General features: G+C 47.1%; 1 protein-coding gene across 1 annotated transcript; it reads left to right on the top strand.

Annotated features, from left to right (window-relative positions):
- Positions 1-8,805: 8,805 nt before the first annotated feature.
- LOC105696575 (beta-galactosidase) lies at positions 8,806-11,087 on the top strand. The gene is made up of 4 exons (XM_012419147.1): positions 8,806-8,968; positions 9,065-9,190; positions 9,373-10,940; positions 11,022-11,087. The coding sequence occupies exons 1-4, from the start codon at positions 8,806-8,808 to the stop codon at positions 11,085-11,087; spliced, it is 1,923 nt and encodes a 640-aa protein (XP_012274570.1).
- The last annotated feature ends 15,136 nt before the right edge of the window (positions 11,088-26,223 follow it).

The following is a 26,223-nucleotide window of genomic DNA, read 5'->3' as shown; positions in this document are numbered from 1 at the left end:
AGCGGGAGGAAGTAAAAGAAGTAGATATTTAATGGGTGAGCATTGGTAGTTGGCGTGCCGAGCAATCGCCATGGCCAGCACGCAAGCGCGATGCGCCCTCGAGGCGGCCTAGCGGCGTGTCAGTCGGCTGATTGACAAGCAGAAAGATTTACCGGAGATTATTATGATCGTCCGTTCGTCCGGTTGGTAAAATTGCCGGCAGGGTCAGGAGGAGGTCAGCGTTAATTATAGTGGAACCGTGGAGGGATGGATATCTATCCGTTTATCGGATCACCATCGCTCACCCATCGGCTGGCTCGCGCGGACTAATCCGGCCATCCCGCGGAATATCCTCCACGGCCTAGTCTCTTCCTAGAACAATGGGATTATCTCCCGAGAACTTCCCTAGTATACGAGGCCGACACCTTCCTTGGAGTCAGGTATTCCAATCGCTGGTCGTGCGGGAGAGTAATTATCCATCTAACAAGGAAAGTACCTGAGGTGTCCTCCTCCGATTTTGTTCATTTTTAAATATGTTATAGAGAACTAAAATCTAAGGGACTCGTGTTTTTTTTTATCGGCGGATAAACACTTTTAGGGGGTGAAATCAGGCTTCAAGGTTGGCCGTGCAAGGGGGTGAGTTGGCTGTTTCATATATAAGCACTCGACCGATTTTCATGAAACAATCGTCAAAATGTAGGGGATGAAGAATTATGAAACATGCATTTGAAATTTTTCGAAAAAAATCCATTTTTAAGGGGTGAGCCACCCCTTTGAATACTTCTTTTACCCCTTACGCGAGCAGTAATTGCTCTATCCAAATGAAACTTGGTTAATTTATAGACCAGAACAATACAAAAAAAGTTTCATTTGGGTAGAACAATTACTGCTCGCGTAAGGGGTAAAAGAAGTATTCAAAGGGGTGGCTCACCCCTTAAAAATGGATTTTTTTCGAAAAATTCCAAATGCATGTATCATAATTCTTCATCCCCTACATTTTGACGGTTGTTTCATGAAAATCGGTCGAGTGCCTCTATATGAAACAGCCAACTCACCCCCTTGCACGGCCAACCTTGAAGCCTGATTTCACCCCCTAACAGTGTTTATCCGCCGATAAAAAAAAACACGGGTCCCTTAGATTTTAGTCCTCCATAACATATTTAAAAATGAACAAAATCGGAGGGGGACACCTCAGGTACCTTCCTTGTAAGACGTACAACTGGCTGCAAGAATGTTTCCGGGAGACCCTCGTGGGTACTCCGCGACAATGACTAAAACTAAATCGGAAGAGTAGGGAAAAAGTCCGAGGCAAATAAAACCACGGAATCATACGGAAGAAGTATTTCTCTGGTTCGATGAATTTCCTTTCTCGGGGTATGTGTATGATGGTTAAAAAAACACGCTTACATTGGACCGAACACTGATGGGGCAGCAGTGAGGTTAAGGTGAAGTGAAACCCCCTTCAAATCAGTCGATTCGAATACAACACTTTTTTTTAAGGGTAAAAGACCAAACTGTCCGAAACTTTGACACGTCACTCCTGATCATCCAAGAATTGTCCTGACACATTGAAAATTTGGATTTTTCAACAAAATTTCTTAACTCAGCCCAGACAAGAACCAAAATGGCGTCGAGCTCTCATATTTCGATCAATATACAATTATCGAAGGCTCTAATATGAGAAACTAAAGGGTCAGGACAATTTTACGAGAATTTATAACACTCTGGTAATCGATAAACTCGCATTTGAACGGGATAAAGGCAGAAAAAGTGTTGTATGCGCTTCTATGCCAAAACGATGGGAATACGAGGTCTCGGAGTGAAAATTTAATTGACCTGGAAATCATAGATGGCGCAGGGGGTCCCTCTGCAGTCAATTAGGGCCCCAGAAAGCACGAATCCAGAGGATTTCTGGAGTTTTACTTCGATTTCTTGATATACATTGTACGAAAACGACAGGTGGAGTATGCCATTTGGTACAATACCTAATATAATTCGACCCAGCTGTCGATATAAAAACCAACGTCGGCAACGTAGGCATTTAGAAAAATCCTCTTTATCGACGTCGATCAAGTTCCTCGACGTGTTTCACTTCACCTTAAGATCCAGCATTCGTAATTTCATGCGGTAGGAGTCCTAGTCATGATAACGATAATTTATGCGGTGGAGGGAATTTTAGTAAAGCTCCCGAAGTACCGTTTCCACCGATTATTAGTAATCCTATCGACCTCGGCGAATGCGAGGTTTTCCAGGGGCGTAGTCGGATTACCTGTCCACGTCGGCACGCGACGTGCGGATTAACGCGACGCTCCTCCGGGGATCTAGCGTCGCCGGTATCGTAGCGCGATAGGTATGCTAATGTAACTCGATGTTCGTTATAATAATCTGCGATCCCAGCGGGCCCGGGATACGCTCCCCGGGTGCAGGTTGCTCCCTAAATGTGGTACCGTCGGCGTCTGCGTAGGTGCTATCTCGGGCGCGGGATCACGACCGAGGGGGTGTGAGTGACCTACGTAAGCCGGTTATCTAAATACCGTAAATAACAACATCCTACCGCTGGCCTTCGAACGAGCCCCGCACCCCTTCGGCTTCGGATCCTAATGTTTCACCCTCTCTGGCCTAAAATGGCGCCGCATTCGGGCAAACCGTTCCCCCTCCAACGAACCTCCCCGATGCCGTTTTATGCCAAATGATAAATACCCGTGAGAACGATAAAGAGTCTCATGCTCCCAATGGAGGTGGCGGAAACGCAAGCCGTTATATAAATACCCATTAATCGACGGACCAGTAGCCTATGTTCCCTGAATTCAATTTTCATTTATTAAGATCCTACCATTTTCCTCTCTTATTTAGGGATTTTCAATGCTCAAGAGCGAGCGCGGAAATCGTTATCCCAAGTATATATTATGGAAATAGTTGCGCCTGAGGGATGTCTTAAGGTGAAGTGAAACCCCCTTCAAATCAGTCGATTCGAATACAACACTTTTTTTTAAGGGTAAAAGACCGAACTGTCCGAAACTTTGACACATCCCTCCTGATCATCTAAGAATTGTCCTGACACATTGAAAGTTTGGATTTTTCAACAAAATTTTTTAACTCAGCCCAGACAAGAACCAAAATGGCGTCGAGCTCTCATATTTCGATCGATATATAATTATCGAAGGCTCTAATATGAGAAACTAAAGGGTCAGGACAATTTTATGAAAATTTAGAACACTCTGGTAATCGATAAACTCGCATTTGAACGGGATAAAGGTAAAAAAAGTGTTGCATGCGCTTCTATGCCAAAACGATGGAAATACGAGGTCTCGGAGTGAAAATTTAATTGACCTGGAAATCACAGATGGCGCAGGGGGTCTCTCTGCAGTCAATTAGGTCCCCAGAAAGCATGAATCCAGCGGATTTCTGGAGTTTTACTTCGATTTCTTGATATATATTGTACGAAAACGACAGGTGGAGCATGCCATTTGGTACAATGCCCAATATAATTCGACCCAGCTGTCGATATAAAAACCAACGTCGACAACGTAGGCATTTAGAAAAATCTTCTTTATCGATGTCGATCAAGTTCCTCGACGTGTTTCACTTCACCTTAATATCGGCAAAATTGAAATTCAAAAAGGTCAATTGGCTCTAAGTGAATTCAATCGAGTGCAGAGTACATGAAAACGTCGATCGCACATTTCTTATCGTTAGTAGCATCGCCATCCTCCAATGTCGATACTCTTTGTTGCTAAAAAAACCCTTTATGAGGATAAACTCTTTGCGACGTGTAAAATCGGCTTCTTTCGTACAGTGATATCGACCAGAGGTATGATTGAAATGCTGGCGAAAAAACTAAGGCGAAGGAAAAAATGGCAAAAAATGAGCATGGGGGAGATAAAAAGGGTCCGCGATCCAAGTGGTACATTATAATCCCCGTGTTCGTCCGATAAATCACCCTGTATTCCGCGCGTACAGGCGAAGGATAAATGAATAAGTCGTGACACGCAGCATTTCTCGCTCGCTCTACCGTGAAAGTAACCCCCACCGGAGGCACCCCTTTCTAGATTGATTAGTACCGCGAGATAAAAACGTTATCTTCATAGCGTAAATAATCTCTAATCTCCGCCCCCGCCTTCATCCCTCCGGCTTCGCTGCCATGGTGGCAGGCGTAACAATGGCGTTGTTCTCCGTTTATAGCTTCCGATGGACCGATACCGTCCGAGGATTATTTTCTGGATAAATGGATACATCTCGGCCCGTCCCGACCACCTCTCTCGCCATCCTTTCCTCGTACCCCCGATCAACCCTCCAAGTACTTAATACGGCTTAGCACGTGTGCAGTGCGTTCGCACGTTATATGCGCCAGAGAGCAAACAGCCCTCGAGGACAGGGTCAATATGAAACGAGTGACACAGGACGCTTTGAAAGTTGTATCAAAGTGGTTAAGGTGAAGTGAAACACGTCGAGGAACTTGATCGACGTCGATAAAGAAGATTTTTCTAAATGCCTACGTTGCCGACGTTGGTTTTTATATCGACAGCTGGGTCGAATTATACTGGGTATTGTACCAAATGGCATACTCCACCTGTCGTTTTCGTACAATATATATCAAGAAATCGAAGTAAAACTCCAGAAACCCTCTGGATTCGTGCTTTCTGGGGCCCTAATTGAATGCAGAGGGACCCCCTGCGCCATCTGTGATTTCCAGGTCAATTAAATTTTCACTCCGAGACCTCGTATTTCCATCGTTTTGGCATAGAAGCGCATACAACACTTTTTTTACCTTTATCCCGTTCAAATGCGAGTTTATCGATTACCAGAGTGTTATAAATTCTCGTAAAATTGTCCTGACCCTTTAGTTTCTCATATTGGAGCCTTCGATAATTGTATATTGATCGAAATATGAGAGCTCGACGCCATTTTGGTTCTTGTCTGGGCTGAGTTAAAAAATTGTGTTGAAAAATCCAAACTTTCAATGTGTCGGGACAATTCTTGGATGATCAGGAGTGACGTGTCAAAGTTTCGGACAGTTTGGTCTTTTACCCTTAAAAAAAGTGTTGTATTCGAATCGACTGATTTGAAGGGGGTTTCACTTCACATTAAGAATGAACCTCACGGTGTCAAAGTACTAAATGGAAGGCGCCTCTGCATTATAATAAAGTACTAACTTTCCATCGTTTAGGGTAGTACTTTTTATATTCATTTTTGCCATTCCCTAATATTGCCACAGTGCAACGTCACGTGTCGTCAATCGATGAGCTAGAACTAATGGTTTTGTCGTGTACCGTTTGATAAGAATGCTGTGAAATATAAAATTTAATAACGCGGGCTGATAAAATTTCAGCGACACATTTTTTATTTCTGCATACGAAGTCTTAGCGAAGATGGCGAAGACCTACCGGAATAAATGTAAATCTATGATGGAGATGCTCAGAATGGGAGATAATGCAATAGATATGGATGTATCTTACGCAACGATTTTCTCCGATGAATTCGTGTACTTTTCTTTCAAAAGGGCAGATGGGAAATGTTTGGTCGTTGCGAGAACTTTGAGCTGTTCTTTATCTATTTCGTTGATGAAAGCGGACGCGAAATCGCGAGGAGAGATGCAACGTACTTCCCTGAAAATTGAAACGATTTTCAATTCCTCTCTCGACTTCGCTTAGAATCTCGGGGAGAGATGGCCTCATCTCGGCTTAACGTGGTTTCCTTGAAAAAGAGAAGAAGAAAATAAAACCCTCTGAAATGTTAATGGCATCCATAAAAATGTTTACTATTTGCGATAAAGTTAAGTGAATTCATAGGAATAAAAGAAGGTACAAGTTTCGCACGGGGTGATCCCTCGACCGCACGGTAAGAAATGGGTCGTAAAAATTTCCGAACTTTCGACACGCTGGAGATAAATCTTCAAAGTGAAGGAAAAAAAATCCCTACGCCGAGCAATAATCGTTATCATTGTGCATATTAAAAATACTTCATGTTCGTGAAAAATCATTAAACTGCCAGGATACCTCCAATCAGTCACGATGAAATCTTTTGATAAGGAAAGGAAACTTATCAAAACTACAGTACGTCACCAGTACTCTAAAAACCCCCGGAATTCTTCCGCCCCATTTCTTAGCGTGTATCGAAACCATCTTTCTTCCCGTGCAGATTTCTGACACGAGGGGTTCGGCATCGAGGGTGAATCGAGTCCTCCTCCCGAAGTTCGACGATAAAAGGCGGCCCAAGGCCTCAAAAAGGGACGCCAACCTCCGCGCTGAAAATTGAAACGATTTTCGATTCCTTCCTCGGCTTCTGCGGGGAATCTCGCGGTGGCGGTGGAGCCACCTCGGTATAACACAGTTATCCGAGAAAAGGGAAAGAAAAGATGGAACTCTCCGGGAATCATTTCGAGCGGTAGCTCGAAACCCGCGAGCGCAAGAAGGAAGATCGGGAATAATGAATTCCAGCCTTTTTTATTTTACAGTCGCAGAAGGGTGCCGCCCTCGTGTTCTTAAAGGCGGAATATGTTTCGTATCATCGTAGGGGTTACCCACCGTTCCCATCCCACCCATAACACCCGCTCGCTGGTCGCCATTTTGAATACATTCTCACTCGAGGAGAGTTATCTCCCAAACGTTTCGATTTCCCATTTAAGGGATCTTATATATACACGCGGGGGGCGAGACCGAGGTAAGACTGGGAGTTAGGGGTGTTCTGAAAATATTAGCTGACTCCCTCCTCCCCTTCCCTCTCCTCTTTCTTCCTCTTCTCCTCTTTTCTCCCTACTCGGTTCTCCGCTCTACCCAACGCAACGCCTCGACGTTCTGGTTTTATGGGCCTCGTATATACGCGAAGGCGCGTTTTTATTAAAACCGCCCCCGAGGAGCTCCGTGCTGCTTTCCTTCCCCACCCCGTGCACGCTTAAACGCCTCGATCCCCCAGAATTTTCAAATTCAACCCCATATTATGCTCGCGACTCCCTGCAAAATAGATTTGGGTAAATTGCGTTCCCACGTATTCCTATACACAGTATTTTACCAAATGTACCCTACACATTTTCCAAGAATATCGAAGAAATCGACATTTTACCTCAAAGTTAGGTTAGAATGGCCGGAATTAAATGATGCCCCTTCGGCGTTACTTGTTCTTAAGGTGAAGTGAAAACCCCTTCAAATCAGTCGATTTGAATACAACACTTTTTTTTAAGGGTATAAGACCAAACTGTCCGAAACTTTGACACGTCACTCCTGATCATCTAAGAATTGTCCTGACACATTGAAAATTTGGATTTTTTAACTCAGCCACGACAAGAACCAAAATGGCGTCGAGCTCTCATATTTCGATCAATATACAATATCGAAGGCTCTAATATGAGAAACTAAAAGCTCAGGACAATTTTACGAGAATTTAGAACACTCTGGTAATCGATAAACTCGAATTTGAACGGGATAAAGGCAGAAAAAGTGTTGTATGCGCTTCTATGCTAAAACGATGGGAATACGAGGTCTCGGAGTGAAAATTTAATTGACCTGGAAATCACAGATGGCGCAGGGGGTCCCTCTGCAGTCAATTAGGGCCCCAGAAAGCACGAATCCAGAGGATTTCTGGAGTTTTACTTCGATTTCTTGATATATATTGTACGAAAACGACAGGTGGAGTATGCCATTTGGTACAATACCCAATATAATTCGACCCAGCTGTCAATATAAAAAAGAACGTCGGCAACGTGGGCATTTAGAAAAATCTTCTTTATCGACGTCGATCAAGTTCCTCCACGTCTTTCACTTCACCTTAATGAAAAGAAACGTTCATGAGAAACAAGTGTACAAAACACCGTGTAGCCCTAATGCATAATATTCCAGCTCGCCCCTGGAATGCAAACTGCCACGGTGTTTAGGTGGCGTTAAGCGAGTAACTTTTAATTAAAGACCCTCTTCGATTACGGGCAGCGCCGAGAGTCATTACGGTCTCCTGGCAGTTCGGGCGCTGTCAAATTTCCCGTAGACGGCGGAAAGATTAGCGCCATTTCCAGTTTCGTGACTGCTTTCGTATTCGACGTCTGTCGCAGTCGGCAATACCGCGAACCTCGCTCCTTTTTTTAAGGGCCGTGGAACGGCGCCGCTGGAGGGTGAACGGCAAGGAGGAGGGCGGCAGCAGCCAGTCGGTAGCGTATGCTTATTTTAATTGAAACAGCCAAACACCCTCTTCTCGCCCTGCTTCGGCATCCCTTCGACCTGGCCCTCTTGAAGAGTCGACCCGCCACCTAGAGCATCCCCTTCGAGCTCGCCCCGACCCGCCGAACCCGGAACGACCTGACGCACCCGTTCAGGGATATTGTTTCAAACGAATATGCAAATCATCGGCGAGAACCTCGCCTCCTTTCGACTATTCGTAACGCCGAGGCGGGTTTTATTGGCTTGCTCGTATTTCTGGTATCCCATTGATACCCTAGGACCTAAATCAGGAGAAACGGCCAACTATAGGGAACTGTGGCGTTTTGAAAGGCGCAAAACGAGAGAAAAAGAAACAAGACCCCCGTAGGAACATACCTAGTCTACTTTGCATCGTGAAAAATACTAGGTTGACAGATGTCATGATCTTCATTTAGATTTTCTTCCCTGGTTTTCCGTAGTTCGTGCTCCGGTGCGGTCGCTTGCGTGTAGTTCAGGTTATAGTGGATTCTTTTTGCAGTCAAATGATAAAACAGTACCTGGGATAAAAAAACTCAAAATAAAACTCTGAGTAGTCTGTCGTATTTAAACCGAGCACGTGCAAAATCTTGGTCAACTGCGGACATTAGTCGACATCGTCGATCAATCGTCAAAATTGCCACGAGGATTAAAAATCCTTATATTAATGACGCCAAGATTCCCTCGAGTTTTTCACTTCCTGGTTATAACAACGATATTGGAATCCTTGTCGGAAAATGTCCACGAGACGGTTCCGTTGAAACCTCGCGTTCTTAACTCGACGAATGAGAACTTCTACTTGGACGGGAAAAAGTTCCACATCTACGCTGGTGAGATCCACTACTTCAGAATCGCATCTTGCAGCTGGGAAGATCGCTTGAGAAAGTTAAAAGATTCCGGATTAAACGCGGTATCGACCGCGATAGAATGGGCGACACATGAGCCAAAACCGGCGGTCTACGAGTGGAATGGAGATGCCAACATCACCAGATTCATTGAACTGGCTCAGAAATTGGACCTCTTTGTGATTATTCGAGCTGGACCGTTCATCGGTAGGTTATGCAACGCCTATCTGTCATAAATTAATCTTGTCTAAAATGTTTCGAAATGTTACCGACACGAGCCCTTCACTGAACTTTATTAGAGGTTATTCGATATCTTAGGTTAAGTCGTTCAAAGACCCTATTTTCCATGTTTCAAATGAATACCCTAACACAAGACGAATCATGACCAGATGCCGATCGCAGTCTCGGAGGTCTTCCTGGTTGGCTCCTGACAATCAACGTTTCGGAGAGTCGGGAAGGACTGCAACGTCAAAGCTGGGCGTATCGCAAGTACGCCGAGGCATGGTTGTCCCGTCTACTTCCAAAGCTCTCGAAGATGTTGCTGTCTAACGGAGGACCGGTGATCATGGTGCAAATCGATAGCGACATAGGCCCGAGTGAAGAGTGTCCTGGGGCCGATTGGCTTCTGCGGATCTTCATTTCCTACCTTGGTCAAGAGACGATCTTCTTCACGATGGACCAAAACGCGTACAAGAGCCTCTTCTGTGGCAGGATCCAAGGGGTACTACCGGGATTCCGGATCACTCCGTGGGAATACAAGGAGACCTTCAACGAGTCAGTCAGCAGCCTGTTCTCCAACTTGGAGATGCTTTCTCCTGGGTTCCCGAAACTCGTCGAGCTCCGAACCGGAACAGCTTGGTCCTGGGGCGGTCCAAGAACGTCCTTCACTTTGGACGACCTGACTAAGACTTTGGCAGATATCATACAATTCGACTGTTCCGTGATACTCTACATGTTCGCCGGAGGTACCAATTTTGAAAGGGCCGGAAATGCCGGGAACTTCAGCATGGGTATGATCACCTCCTACGATTACGATGCCTTGATATCCGAAAGTGGTGAGCTCACTGACAGGTACGTTAAGGTTCAGAAAGTTCTCCTGGAGCACGCCAACGTCACCCTTAAGAAGTCCCCTACACAGCTTCTAAAAACCTCGCCAGCACTATACAAGGATATCGAGTACGTCTCCTTGGGTTCCTTCCTAGATCCAGAGGTGCGTAGAGGTTTTAACTCCACGGAAACCAAGCACGCGTTTCCTCTAACATTTGGACAGCTCGGAATCGCTTACGGCATGGTCTTGTACGAGACAACGATTCCCAAACATTTCTCCAACAGCCGATCCCACGTCGAGATTCGTTGCTCGGGCATTCGCGATCGAGGTTATGTTTACATTCGGCGCACGCTGGTTGGGATCTTGAACCATAAACGCAATACGGTCATGGCATCGAAACTTTCTGCTGGGAATAGAATACAAATTCTGGTGGAAGAGCAAGGATACGCCTCCCAAAATCCCATCGGCGGGCTCAAAGGGATCATCTCCGACGTCCATCTGGACTCTATCGTGCTAAGAGACTGGACCATGTCCATATTTCCAATAAGTCAGCCGACGGACCTCTATCGGGCCGTCCAAGTCATGAAACAACGGCCAGCGAGAAAACGTGGATTCGGTTTCTATCGTGCAGTCTTCACAGCTCCAATGGAACCCATGCAACCGGTGGATGGTGTCCTGGACGTCAGCAAGTTAGGCAAAGGAATGATATTCTTGAACGGTCGAAACCTGGGAAAATGCTGGTCCAAATCTGGGCCACAGCAGACTCTCCTTATTCCCGGATGTTTCATTAGGCCTCACCCAGAAGATAATCAAATATTCGCAATAATTGTGCAAAAGCAACCGACCATCGACAACGACCCCGAGACTCCGGTCACCTCCCACGACGTGCAGGAAAAAAGCCTAGCTGTGGTTTCTGAAAGACACCGCATTGCCTGCTGTTTATGCGCACTTATCAGTGTATTGACGTGTATGAAACGTGCAATTTAACAGGGTAAAGGAAAAGCTTACGTGTTTTGGTTCCACGTTGGGTCCCTCGAGAACGGCGACAATCGCTGATTGGATCTCAGACTGGGTGGTGGGCGACGTCTGGGCGTCGATTCTTCCGCCGAGGGCGTCACGAGCGCGACGTCTCTCCTGAAAGTTTCACGCGAGAATTAGTAAATTTGATTCCCAGGACGCAGGAAGGAGGGAAAATTTATATCCCCGAGCTCCGTGGGCTTCCCCAGTGGCGGCGAGTCTCCGGCAGCGATCCCAGCGCCGCCGTCGGAAGCCCGGTTAACTAAGTGAGAGAATGACCCGCGCTTTGTTCGCCCGGCAGCCAAGAATATATTGATAGTCAGCTCAAAACTCCATTAGGGCCGGCAGTATTCTCTCGTAAATACGAAAATGCTATCCCATTATTTACTGGTTAATTGGATTAATGAGACTCGTTATTCCGAGAGGGTCGTGAGTCGCGACCCACTCCGGCGTAGGCCAAGGAGAGGGGAGTGCACGTAGATTGGCGGCGAACAGGGCGAAGGGAGAGGAAAGCGAGGCGAAGGGACGGAAGGAACGGCAGCCGAGGACCGAAAGGGAGTAAGACCACCGAGTGGACGAATACTGGTCCCCCGAACGATCCGAACTCCCCGGAAGCCGCCATCTTGCCTTCATCTAACGACGACCAAACGGACTCTGTACAAATTAAATTTAATAAACGCTTTGATTACGAATAACTATTTCTACTCTCTCCAATGACGCAAAATATAGCCGCGTCACTTTTAACACTTTCAAGCCTACGTCTAATTCCACTCTAACGCTCTACGTGAACGAACACCCTGGAATAAACATATTTAGAAGAATTTTAGAAAATGCCACCTTTTATGTACCCACGTTTTAACCAATCGGTGAAGTTGATTCCGAAATTGATCCGTTTCCAAGAGCTGCTCTTCGAGGCAATTATTTTTACGAACGTGGGAGCTGAACCGTGGCTACGGGTAGGGACTATATCTCGGACTAACGTAAACGAAGACATGTTCCGATTACGTTTCGTATCCGTCCGTAATACGTCCGATACGTATTTCGGAACGAACGGTCGTTCGGCTCGGAGGCCGTCGTTTATCGTCCATTAATTAAGTCCGATGCGGGGGTGTTCAGAACTCGAACCTTCCCTGTTACGGGAGGGCTCTGCGCGTATGAACCTACGAGCAGGTTATAGTCTTGCCTTCTAATCCGTGAGAAAGAACCTTACGAGCTTCCTTCGTTTTTATTAGCCCCCGCGTTCATTTCTTTCCCTCCCTTGCACCGTCCATAGGTGACCTTTACTGTTCTCTGGGAAATAAATGCCCTCGACCGATGGAAAAAATGTCCCACCAATTCAGCGAAAAGCAAAAATTTACCATTGGTTGCATCAAATTACCCGTAATATCGGTGAGTCATATTACGGTGAGTTTTTTTTATATAAATTCTTTTTATCAAGTATAATCGTTACAATAACTCGAAGGAACATAGAAATATATTCTCGGCTCTATTTATAAGAAAGGAATCGTCATGAAACAATTCCAGCTGACTTATCGCCGACGGGAATTCCCTTCGCCGTAGCACGTAAATTATCGCGATAAATAATGAACGATCGAGATCCTAGGTCCGAGGAAGTTTCCTCGTTACTCCGGCAAATCTTGGAGCTCGCAGAAGGCATTCCATAAATCTTGCCGGCTCCTCCATTTTTTACTCTTTATCACCGAGCACGGCGAAACGTCTGTTTCCGGTACTTTTGCGGGGCGGTGTTTCAAGAGTTTCGGGTAAAAATTAGGTAAAAGAAACAACAGGGAGGCTTGGAAGGACGTCAAGGCAGGATATCCCACCCGCTGCAATAATAACTATTCTTATACGTTCCCAGAACGGTACAACAAATTTACAAAACAAAATCAAGCTTTCGTGCAATACCCCAATGTCTAAAATGTATCGCCCCCTTCGCGACATCCACACATCCTTATAAACGTCTTTAACTTAATTTCTATCCGTTGTCAATAAAAGTTCATAATTTCCAAAGATCACATATCGGCACTTCCGTCGGAACAAATCGGTGATAAGAAATGGGAAACCTCTGAAATTAATTAACGAGTCTCATTATACCCTCGTAGAGGAGAGACGGGATCGAGATCGACTCATACACTGCCTAGGCCTTTTTGCGCGTTTCCACCGAAGCGACCGCAAAACAGGGAGGAATCCAATTATCATCGAATCGCGCCGAGCAAGCGTTTGCTCGGATATGGCCATCGGAAATGTTTTCCGCCCCGGTGGAATACATTATGAAGGATTCGAAGAAGAGCACCATACGGATGAGAGCCCAGGTGTAACGAGGGACGGAGTGAGCGCGAACGCCCGGACTGCGTGGGGGAGAGAGATGACCAGTCGCCGGACTCGGGTCTAGATAGGTACCTACCTTACCTACCGGTATCCGCTCTTGCGCGCGTGCCCTACCACGTATACGGCCGTGACGCGTATAAGGTCGTTTCGCCTAGCTCGACCGTCCCGCCCGGCTCGGCTGACCCCATTGGCTCGCGCCCGCGGCTCCAACGGACAGCTAGTCCGGTCCATCGGAAAGATGGCACGGACGGATCAACTTCCAGATACGCGAGCTCGCCGTTACCTTCCGAGATCGGCCAGGCCCTTTTTACACGACCGTGCAGGGCGTGGCGCGTGCTCGACGCGCTGCCTCTTCTCCTAGGTATACAAGGTGGGTCGCTGCGTACATTCTAGAATTTTCTTTTTTTTAATCATTAACCCTGCATCCAATACACTCTATTAGCCCCGATTACCGGCAACGGCTTCGCAATATACACTCGTTATTTTTTTACCCACTGAATGTAACAATAAAATCTGTTAACTAACAAACGTGGCTTTCTCATAAGTGACGGTTTTTAACGAAGCGCCACTATAGTGGCGTTCCCTTTCATCCTATGTATTCAATGCGATGGATGCATATCGTATTCAGATATAATGTTAACAATCCTCGGCCAACCCCGCCTGAAGGGTTGATATGATTGATAATGGCGCCGAACAAGATTTGTTTCATTTTGAAAATTTCGGTGAAGGCCCCCTCTTTCATCTTCTGCTGGGAGTAATTAGGATTCCAGGTATGAATGGGTTGGGACCTCGACCGAGATTCATTGGGCGGTTTTGGATTCTTTCGGGTACTTGTGCAGTTTTGTTTCCGGTTCTTCTTGCTGTGATGGATTAGACGATATTCCTGGCAAACATGTCCGGCGACTCACCCGGTACATACGTGTATGTACATGTGGTCGCGTACATATACACGTACCTGTATCGACTGCCGGTCTACGTCGAGACGAACCGATGTCAGATCGGCGAGAGCTGATCGAGAGAGTTTCTTTATGTCGGGTGTCCAGGAGATGACGGGACGTGGTCACTTGTCTCGCGCCCGCCACGTTACAAGGGGAACGACACGAAAGACGAGTTTGAGGCGTCGCGAGACAAGATCGCCTCGGACAGGTAGACCCTACACGGCCAACGTACAAGGCACGATACGAGAATGCCAACCGAATTCGCCGTGGCGACAGTGAACGTCCGTTTAACCTTCCCAGAACGAAGTCTAACAGGCTTCACTAAATCTATTTAAGTACTTCTCACCGAGTGGCAGTACTCAAGGCAGCTCGCCCGAGATAAGAATCGTCGACTCCATTAAAAGCCTGTATCCTTCCTGACTGCCCCCTTGACATTCGTCCTTAACAAATTGCACGAATGGATACATCCTACTTACCCGTACCTTTTCACCCAGCATCCCTATTCTTCAATTGTTTTACCCCTTTTTAAGTTAATCTCAATACTGCGTTTGGTTGCACGAAAAACGGAATTTGGTTGTTTTAACACTTTGCCGTCCGGACGATTCGTAAATATTTATTCGCTTGGCGCCGGCAGCGCTAATTCGGATCACTTGACTTGTCGCCGGCCGTTTTTGACGTTATCGACACCACTGTGGTGTCGCCGGCCGTTGGCCAAAAGTTTGCGCACATCACCACTGTGGTGTCACCGGCCGTTGACCGCTAGTTTGCGCACGTCACCACTGTGGTGTCGCCGGACGGCATAGTGTTAAGATCATCTTTTCGCTTTTCGCACGTCTTTATGAAGAGGTACAAATGCCCAGGTATTGTATACGAGTGCCTACCGAATCGATTTCCGCCATTGGATTCGAAACGCGTTTTAAATCGAACCGCGCGCGGTACTTTGCGGCGACGTGCGCGCGTGGGGGCCGCGTGCATTTATCCGAGAGGATTAATCGGGTTTCGCGTTTGAACGACATTATTCAAATTCGTAATAAATCAGAGATTCCGGGTGGCTTTCGAGTCGAGAGCGCCGCTCGCACAAAGGGCGCCTTCCCGTCAAACGGCGAGCCCGGGAATTCTGCGAGTCAAAACGCGCCCTCCATTAATCAGCGCCGCTCGGCATCGAGGGTGCGCGCCGCTGCGGAGCCATTATTATATCGAGTGAAATTAATGAGATACACAGAAATACACTCGACTTCCGGTGCCCGGCGAGCCGCCGTTCCGGAGCGGCGATCTCCCTTCCGTTACCTCAGCCGACTCGCTGAAATCCCGCTCGAGAATTTCGCCGGGATTGGCAGAATCGATCTTGCATTATAGTTGCATTACAGATATATCGTTCCATCCATGCAGAAGGAAGAAAGGAAAATGCCCTATCAATTGACTGCTCACTCGCAGTCTCGGGCTGCTTTCCGCCAGTGAAACGCGAGTGAAAAGTCAGCTGAAGGGATTTTTCGAAATCGAGCAATCGTTCCCCCGCGAGGATTTACGAGTCACTGGATGGTCAAAAACTCACCAAGGCGTTAATTAAAAGGATTTTTATTATTTTAATACAGCGATACGCAGGTACATAGGGCGCTAGGGAAGAAGGTGGCAGGGGGTGGTTTCCTCGTTTAACTACGCCGCGTCGCCGGAGAGAAGACTTCTCGTCCTCCATAAACCTGCTCAAAATAGTGTACCATTAAAATGAAAACTTTAACGCCGAATTACCATTCCACGGGTGCGCCCGATTCCACGGTTCAGTGGTAAAAAGGCGAGATTTCGAGGGATTTCGCCATCGAGCGAGAGGAGTCGATTTAAACGGTCGTGGGGCGACACCGCAGAGTTTTCCCCTTCGGGCTTCATCTTCCCCTTCGAGCGCGTCATTCCTTTTCCATAGGCGATCCAAAAAGCAGGAGCCAAGGAAGGGAGGAGACGTCCCACCCCTCCGGCGCCCCTCCACCCCCTCCCGCGGGGTCCGCGGCACGCGAGAGCGCGGAGGGCGGCGGACGGTACGGCGCGAGGGTGTAAAGATGGCGGCGAGAGCCCGTGTCGGTTATGATAAGGCGATGCTTTAATGACAGCGCGTTCCCATGGCAACGGGCGTGTGGGGGCCGGCCGCCGCGACGCCCGACGTCGGTCAGCGCGGGGTGGAGGGGGCAGCGAGCGGCCGGCCGCCATACCGGTGGACACGGGCCGAGCCTCACCGACGCGCCGCGGCGCGCGTGTCGACTCGTCGCGGACCCGCCACACCAGCGACTGCCGGGCCATCCCTCGCGCCTCTACCGAGCCGGACTTCCCCTCGCCGCCTCGCCCTCCCACCGTGCGCGCGGCCGGCGTCCCTCCGCCACCCCCGACCACCCCCGACTACCCTCGGCCGCCCCAGCGCACCCCGCTCGCCTACGCGACCGCCGAGCCGCCCGTGCACGCCGGTCCTCCCAGCTTTACGACAATGGCACGTTGCCTGACCCGAGAAACGCGTGCTAACTTTCCAAAATTGACGCCGCCACTCGGCCGAGGCAGGCTTTTTTCCTCAGCTGACCATTTGCGAGGGTAAACGATGAAAGTTCGATGAAATATTCGCTGGGAAAATTATGATAATAAAAATAATATTATTATATAGAGAGTTATGATGTAGAGAGATAATATTATGATATAAAATTATGATATAGAGAGTTTGCAAAGTGGGGGGCACGGGTTTTCAAGGTCAGGATTAACCGCGTCAATGGTGCGGTTATGATGTCGGTGGGCTTGGAATAATTCAGACTTTTTATATCGGGGGTGTGTAGAGTACTTGGGATATGTCCGGAATGTGTGGAGGTATTGCTTGAAGACTCCACGGTGGAGTCGGGGGAAAAGGGAAAATTTGTTACTTCCAGTTATAGCTTTTCTATAATTGGACATTCCTTTTAGGGGCATTAGCCGGAGGTGCAGCTGCGGAGTGAAGTTCTTGTGGTACGAAGTAAACTTGAGTCCAGATGGCAGCGGACATGGCCGCAGATGGACTGAGCTATTCCCTGGTCAAGCTGTACCAGATAATCTGTGGATTTCTGGTTACAATGACCGCTGGTCATCGTTGACGAGTCTTGATGTTATTTTTTGGGGTTTAAAGCAGGAATATAATGAGCGACGCTCGAAGGAAATATTCCCTTTCTCCTGACATTCTCCGCATTGCCGGAGAATATTACGGGAATTCCGAAACGAGATGTCGAAGGTTTGAAAAAAATATGAAATTATGTCCAAATAGAAAAATTGCCCTGTTTTCTGTTCCAAGTAAAATTCATTGGTCGTATCAACCGTCAAGCCGTTCGCAACATGCTTTACGAAAATTCTGCTTAATATATATCATTTTCATGTCGATCGTTTCGATAGATCGATCCATTACATTCGGAATGCGGCATTACCGAAGTGGCGTAAAACAATTGGCTCCTCTAATCCCAAGAGTGAAATCGGAAACCTCATATCGTTTATCCGTTGACACTACGGATACATCACTGATACTCTTAATCGAGTGGCGTGTCCCCTTGCTATTTCCAATTGAAAGAAATCAAGCGAGGCATCGGCAATAATCTCTCCCCGGTCCTTTGGGACGTATCTCGGGCACGTCGACGACGACCTCTCCACCAGGTGGAATCACGCGGCCTCGGTGGTCTTTCATCGAGAACATTTTCGAGAACATCAAAGGATCTCTTAATCGCGCCGCCAGGAGTCCCGCTTCCGCCATCTCTTGGCGGCCTGCCAAGTTACCGCGGCTACCCGACTCCAGGCGTCGGAGTGGCATTAAATCGGAGGCCACAATAAAGGTACGTACCCTTTACCCGGGCGCCCCAGTACCCTTCGAAATGGTTTTTGAAAAGACCCCAGGGAGAAGAAAGGCCTTCCTCCCCCGACAGGTTTTCGCCAGTGGGTCGCCGGCAAATCGGTATAACCCCTACAATACAAGGTGAACGGCATTATATTACCTCTATCAGCCTCGTGTCACCCCACTTTTACGGCATTCCGTAGTTGACTATAAATACCAGAAGTACTTACTTCCCAGTCCTCCATTCAGGGAAAATAGAAATTCCGCCCCGGAACTACCCAACGGCGATTAGTTCACAATAGCTCCACCTGTGACGACTGCAGCGCTATGGCGCACCTGTAAGCGATAGTTTGGATTCATTCCTCAGGTACAAACATATCTCATCCGCTGAGCCTAAGAAAGTCCACGTTAAAAGCATCTTCGAGATGATCCTTCCGCAGTTAGACTCGGATGGCCGAATAATTGATCGCGCCCACCGGGTTTAGCGTCCCTCCACGACGCCGTACCGCGAGGTTGAACCTCTCGACGCCACGTACTCCAGCTCGTGCAGGGGGCTCAGCTCCTAATCCCTCTCCATTTGCAGACCACGCATCCGCGAAGGAGGCGCAATCGGTCGAACCGAGGGAAATTCGAAAAGGGCGTCGGGATTCGGCAGGAACGGTCGAGCATGGCGGAGGAACGTGCGCGGCCGACGGGGTTCGCCGATTCCTGCACGGCAGGCAATCCGGGCGTCGAGTGTACCAGAACACAGGGGATGTTTACGGGAACGCAAACACACCGAGTCTCTGCATTATGGATGCGACGGAGTGGACTCCCGCCCCTACACCCCCGCCCCACCTCGGGGGCACCGCTCCCCCCACGTGTGCACCACGCGAGATAGCCGACTACCCCCTCGCATTTATTTATAATCAAATTCCGTGTATACCGACGTAGGTACGTACCCGGCAGCGATGGTGGCTTGAATTTCTATCCAGCCGTTAGGTATACAGCGGGGGATTTCCGCCCGCTATGTTCCGCGGATTCGCTCGACGGTCAATTTAAAAATCAATATTGACCGAGGAGCAGCCAATCCTTTATTTATCGACGAGGATTGTTGGCTGCCGGGACTCCCCAGGACACGGCTTCCCAAGGAGATTGCTGCTGGGACTGTACCGTATTTTATTCCGGACGCGTCTCGAAATATCTGGACGTCGTCGATATTGTGCACCGGAGCTGGATTCGAGGTCGGAACCCCGGGAACTCCCCCAACGTCGTGAATTTTCCTCGATTCTCCGGGATGTTTCGATCGCTGCAAACGATCAGCGCGGTTAAGGGGTTCCATTTTTCATAACCAAAATACATTTTTTAATCGAACACAGAGCCTGATTTCATGGTACAATTATTCGACTTAATGTATAATTTCTTTCTAAAGACATATTTAAAATTTGCCGAGGTACAGCAATTCTCCGAGAAATTTTGTTTCTGCGGTGACCAGGATATCTCAAACAGTATTTCAGCGATTGGCTTGAAATTTGATGGGCTCCTTGAAATTTGATTTGTTATAAAAATAATATGTTGGAGTGATCTTGAAGGTCCATTGAAATGTATAGGGAATTCGCACTTTATTCGATGGAAGGTTAGTTTCTTGAGAGAGGCAACTGCCTGAATACGTGGACGTACGCGGGTTGTCTACTACCAGGCGCGGTCCAAGCTCTTTCACTTATTGCAGGGTAACGTAACAACAATTTTCTTAGAGCCCTGAGAGGCAGTCGCCATTGGAGAAAAAGTCATCCCCTCTTTAACCGGCGATATCGTTTTTCTTAATCGTGTATCCTGACGTGTAGGGTACCAGGGGTGCGTCAGAAAGGGGATGAGAAAGGGAGCTAGTTCAACCCTCGGTGCTAACTATTGCAAACTTACAACCCTCCCTTGACTTCGTGCTTAGATCATTCCTAAAATATAAGCTCGTTATTGACGGGATGGTAAGGTTAATTACTTTTACAGAAGAATTAGTTTTTCCTTTGGAATATATATTTGGAGGGCATGCCCGTTTGGATAGTGGCTCTTGGCAAATATTTTCAAAGAAATACCTAATATGTTCTAGATGATTTATCCTTTCACCTCATTACTCTCTTGCTGCGTGCAGGAATGAGAGATTATTTCCTCCTGGCAACCCTCGGACTTCTTGAGACAACTCCAATATAGAGAAGAAAAATACAAGCAATATTGACGCAGGACGGCTGCCACCTTGCGGAGGGTTTATTAATATTTGCGAGGCTAAACGAACCCTTTGTTTTCCACCCCTTTACCTCACTCGACACTTTTCGGAAAGAGATAAATACGGGGACGATGGGCAATCAAGCGGACACCAAGGGGTGGATCCTCTCATAGGCGTGGAACAGCCAAATCCAAGAAATTTTATCCGAGGTCCGTGATAATTTGGTTAAAAAAGTCTCCCATCTTCTTAATTTACGTTTCCTAACATTAAAGATATAACGAAACTGCAATTAATACAAGAAACTGACATTAGTCTTCGACTAAACCCTTTTAATTCAAGACACTAAAATGCTTCGCTACGCCATTGCGAAACTTAACTCCACCACTCACCGGTGAAAGGAAATAATATCCATAATCAATTGCGAAGCCCAATGAAAAATAGATTTGCCGTAGGAAAACTGATTCATGGACCCTGTGAAGTGCAGACACCCTTAGAATTGAGTAAACATAATCACCCTCAAATCAACGAAACATAAATTACTGATATTCCCTCATCTACCTCCCCTTGTACTTACAGCTCTACAACATCCATTATAATTACTCTGTTCATCATCACTTTCCAAATTCCGCCTCCCACCCAACCCTCCCCCACATCTTGAATTATATAATTTCCTACACATCAGCCATTATTTTCCGGGAAACCCCTGAGCACAAAATGGCGGCCACGTCGCCCGTTCCTCTGCTCCAGAAACTCGCCCCTGAAAACGACCTCCCTCTAAGTTAACAATATGCAATTCTTCTCCCCCTTTCCTTCGCCAGCATTGCTGTCTATCGCAATTCGCAAGCGGAGAGGCTTTACGCATTCCGCGCGCACACAGCGCCAAGTACACCGCGCGGGCGTGTTCGTAACTGAAACTGTGAAACTTCGGAACCCAATATGTCCATCTTCGGCGCGAGGGACGCGTAGCGGCCGCCGCGCAAACAGATCAATGCTCCGCGTTCCAATATAAACAGTATTATTGAAACAAAGCGGGCGGGATGGGGCTGTAGGTGGGTGGAGTTGGTTCGAGGGTGGACGTTCGGCAGGCGGGGGCGGGTGGAGGAAGGAGGCGGCGGAGGAGGGGGGTAGGTTGATGTTTCTCTCGTTGGAGTGGGTTGCGGGGAACGAACGAGGGGAGAAGAGTTATGTTGCCGCGATATTGTGCTGCGCGGCACGAGCTAACCTCTGGGCGAAGCGGAGGTGGCGGAGGTGGCGAGGTGGGCGGTAGGGGGGGTGCCTCGCCGGTCTTCCACCCCCGCGCCCTACTTGCTCCGTGGACTGTCGATTCTGTATTATAAGTCAGCTCTCGGGATGGCTGGCGTACCTTATGTACCCCTACGTACCTACCAAGGATGTAGGTGTTTCCGCGCATGCGCGATCGACCGTCCTGTAACGTGCATCCTCTGGGTTACAACGCGGCGCATCCACGTTTACCGTGATAATAAACAGCTCGACTACTCCTCTTTGACGGAAGGCGCGGCCATGGGAGTCTTCTAGGGGGGAGCTTCGAAATCGGAGAAATTTATATCCAATGCAGCGCGTTCGATAGAAATTTCTTGGTAACTTATGTTGACGTAGGAGGTTTAAGGTTATATGAAAGGGTCATTCTGTGTAACATTGTGTATAACGTTAAAATATTTATTAAACTTTTCTCCAAACCGAGGGCGGCGAATCATTTGAAACTTCAACGCGTGATTATGGACTGGGATAAATAAGAGAAATTTCTGATCAAATGTGAAATTTCATGAACACCGAGTGCTTCCTTCGGGCCTCTATAATCACATGGTGAAGTTTCCATCGACTCGGTGGGTTCTATTTGGAGAAAAGTTTTATCAATATTTCGACGTTTTATACATATAGAATGACCTTTTCATATCACCTTACGGTGAAGCGAAACTCCCTTCAAATCAGTCGATTCGAATACAACACTTCCTTTTAAGGGTATTAGACTAAACTGTCCAAAACTTTGACACATCACTCCTGATCATCTAAGAATTGTCCTGACACATTGAAAATTTGGATTTTTTGAAAAAATTTTTTAACTTAGCCCAGACCAGGACCAAAATGGCGTCGAGCTCTCATATTTCGAACGATATACAATTATCGAAGGCTCCGATATGAGAAACGAAAGAGTCAGGACAATTTTACGACAATTTAGAACACTCTGGTAATCGATAAACTCGCATTTGAACGGGATAAAGGCAAAAAAAGTGTTGTATGCGCTTCTATGCTAAAACGATGGGAATACGAGGTCTCGGAGTGAAAATTTAATTGACCTGGAAATCACAGATGGCGCAAGGGGTCCCTCTGCAGTTAATTAGGGCCCCAGAAAGCATGAATCCAGAGGATTTCTGGAGTTTTACTTCGATTTCTTGATATTTCTTGTACGAAAACGACAGGTGGAGTTTGTCATTTGGGACAATATCCAATATAATTCGACCCAGCTGTCAATATAAAAACAAACGTCGGCAACGTAGGCATTTAGAAAAATCTTCTTTATCGACGTCGATCAAGTTCCTCGATGTGTTTCACTTCAGCTTAAGTCACTGATGTAATGCCGAAGAACCGTGAGTAGCCTTTCCGAGGATTAAACCAAGCGTCGGTTTAATTTTAAAAATATCATGTACGAGCAGGGTGAATGAGAGTGCTCGTCGTTTCGGACCCTAGTGGAAGGGTAAGGCGAGTTCCCGTCCGACCTCGCCCATCGGACAGGTCCTGGACAGCACCCTGGTGGACGGGTGACTGCAGGGCAGGGCAGGACAGAGCGCAGTCAGCTCGGTGTGAAATTAGCGCAGATGTCGCGGTGACGACCGCCGCTGCTCCGGAGCTTCTCCGTTCATTTTCCGGCAGATTGAATCGAGCAAGGGGCAAGGGTACACTGTGTGTTCCTACGTCCCCGAAGGTCCGGCTATCGAGGGCATCGAACGGCCTCTTTGGTCCAATCGATCGCGGATCGATTTTTTCCATCAAGAGCCAGATAGATTCCATTAGAATAAAAAATGACAACTGCCCCCACGAGAGGCAAAAACGATTCGTTTCTCGGAATAAGATAAACGTATGCATAGGTGACCCTGGAGTCAGTTACCTTAAAGTATTCATCATTTCAGAATTTAATACACTATTTAAAGCGATTACTTTTTCTCGGAAATAAAGAATGTTTCGGGGTACCAACCAACTCGGATCGGTAAGACGGGTAGTCCATTATATAGCTCAAGGTGTATTTACTTTAATTAATTTAATTAGTATTCCATAGTTTCGGGATATTTCATGCCGGCCGGAAAGGTAGACTGTTGAAAACATTCATGAAATTCGTACACTTTTAATATACAAGGTTTGTAATAAAATTATAAATTTCTTGTCTTAAAAGTGAATTAATATACATTTGTTGCAAACTTCGAAATAAATATAAAATTGTATAACATCACGTTATATTTCTGTGAAATTGCGTGGGAAAAATTATAAGGTTTATATTCGGAAGCCACTTAGTACACATTATTCATAATTTTCTGAGATGAGTTTTTAATCGTGCGATACTATTTTATAATTTTGTAAATGTGCCTTCTAAAATTCTTATAAAATCATAATACACGTATCATAAAATTACTGATATCCTTCATAATTTTACTACATACGTGTGTACTAAATTTATAACACATATATTTTATTCGATAGTATGATGTAAAATTAGTGTATAGAATGAATAAAAGTTCCATCGAAACTGTTATAAAATTCGCACAATTTTTTAAACAGTGTATGTATCGTTTCTCGATGTTGATGTCGGCATGTAGGAGAATTTTTCACCGATGGGCCGCGCTCATCACGTTTCTTACATTATCGGCGATACTTGCACCGGGTGCAGGACTGTAATCATCCCCCACGGGTGGAAGGAGCCGGGCGGAAATGCCGTTGACCAAAGGGTTGCGGGGCACGATCATCGAGTCGAGACATGAAACGGAAGGACCTTCCGCCAAGCCGGGAAATCGAGACTTCTCATTAGAACGTCCCAGAGCCGAGTCAGGAAGTTTCCCCGGATCTGATAAAGGATTAATAGAAGTTATAAAGTAGAACCTGAGGAGGTGGAGGAGCGTTACGTGACCTGACTCCGATCGGGCCTTTCTTCAGGTTATATTGCAGGTTGCCGTCGTTTCTCATCCACCCTTCCCCCCGACTGCTCATGCGCGCAACGTCTGACCAATCGAACCACGAGGTCCATCTCGGCTGTTGACCAACCCTCGAACTTCTACCCTTCTTCCCCGTGCCGTGTACCGCGCTAGGGATAAAGAAAATTTCCACCGTCCTCAAATATAGTGACCTGTACTTTACGCCACGTAGACCCACGTGGTTGGCGAGAGAATCGATCCTCAAAGTCAAATTTCTCGATTTTCCAGCACCAACTAACGAAGCCACTCGCAACTGTCAGCTACACCTCTCGATCGTTGAAAAAAGATTATAGTAAAAAATAGATAAATATGGCAAATTGTTGGGGGAAAATACTCCCTTTTATTATTCCAGCGGAAAACAGACTTATGATCATGCGATTACGGTACGGCGAGTAATACGGACGACTGTAGGGCGGAATGGAAGTTTTTAGCGAATCGTTTCATTGATATGGAATTTATTTAAAGCGTTTAATCCAGAACGGGAGGATTTCATTTTTGTCTTGCGCCATTCTTACTTCTTTCAATGTCCGTCCACCTTACCCCGTGTGGTTCTTCGAAGGTCTTGCTACTTGGGGCGGGAGAAACGCGTCTTTTCAGGGTAGTCCGTAGGCTACTCGAGGAGATCGCCATATTAAATTTTGCCGGTTTTTCGCAAAATTGCCATCCCGGAGAAAGTAGGGAGCAATACGAATTCGCCGGGAGAAGTCCGGGAAGTGAGGGTCGGCGAGCGGAATGTGTAATCAGCCGGGATTGCATTAGTACAGCTAATTAGCCGGGCACAATGCTCTGATAATATTATAGTGCCTCGTCGGTGCGAGAAAGCGCCGAAGGGCGGAAAGTGGGTGGAAAGGGGGAGGGTGGGCCGGTGACGCGGAACGAAGGGGTACGAAGGGGTCCGACAGAACGAAGACGACGGAGTGGGAAGGGGTTGCACAGAATTCAGCTACTTAGTTATTCATGTCGCACTCTAGTCATGCTCAACACGCTCAACTAAACAGTGCTACGCCAACTCGTCTGTCTGACTGCTTACAATCTACCCTTCACGAGCTCCTCTTATCCGCCATTGGCAGAAATGCGGAAGCTGCTTAGCTAATTTTATAACTTTAACGAACATTCACCTAACGCGAGAAATTCAATTCGAACAGCTTAAAGTAGTTCGCGTACGCATTCGAGAGATCTCCAAGACGTACATGTTCGAGATCTGGAATGAAATCCCAGTTTCATCGGAGGCGCCTCCCGGTGCAGGGATTTCTGATAAGCACAAACAATGCGCGAATGAGAAATTGAAAAAAAATCATCATGGAACGTGCGGGAAAATGGTATAGGGATGATCGCAACTCGAGGGGGCAATTTTACCCCGGTCACAATATGGAAGTTCACGGCGGATGTAATCGATCGGTTTCGCCCTAGATAGGGCTGAACGGTGTCATCGAAGCGGGTGTCATCTTCGCAGCTTCACGGATCTTCTCGACATTTTGACCCTCGTTTTACGCGTTTCGCGTACAGTCATCCCGTTAGAAAAACCCTGGGGTGACTACCATGTCGAACTTATCGAATATAATAGCAGGACGGGGTGCACGATCGGGGTGCACACGCGATGCCACGCACCTAACCCCGACACCCTCTCTCTATGGGGCAATTTATCTATATTATACCCTCAATTGGCTCCACTGTGTGTTTTGACAGGAACAGCATT

This window comes from Orussus abietinus, unplaced genomic scaffold (assembly GCF_000612105.2).
Source record: "Orussus abietinus isolate OABI.00-Male unplaced genomic scaffold, Oabi_2.0 scaffold60, whole genome shotgun sequence".
NCBI classification, from domain to species: Eukaryota; Metazoa; Arthropoda; class Insecta; order Hymenoptera; family Orussidae; genus Orussus; species Orussus abietinus.
This window is presented reverse-complemented; position numbering and strand designations above follow the sequence as displayed.

Excerpts from the sequence above, each read along its gene's own strand:
- LOC105696575 (XM_012419147.1), top strand. The coding sequence starts at position 8,806 with ATGACGCCAAGATTCCCTCGAGTTTTTCACTTCCTGGTTATAACAACG. Across the intron at positions 8,969-9,064 it reads AAAGTTCCACATCTACGCTG|AATGGGCGACACATGAGCCA; the intron begins GTGAGATCCACT and ends CGACCGCGATAG. Across the intron at positions 9,191-9,372 it reads TCGAGCTGGACCGTTCATCG|ATGCCGATCGCAGTCTCGGA; the intron begins GTAGGTTATGCA and ends AATCATGACCAG.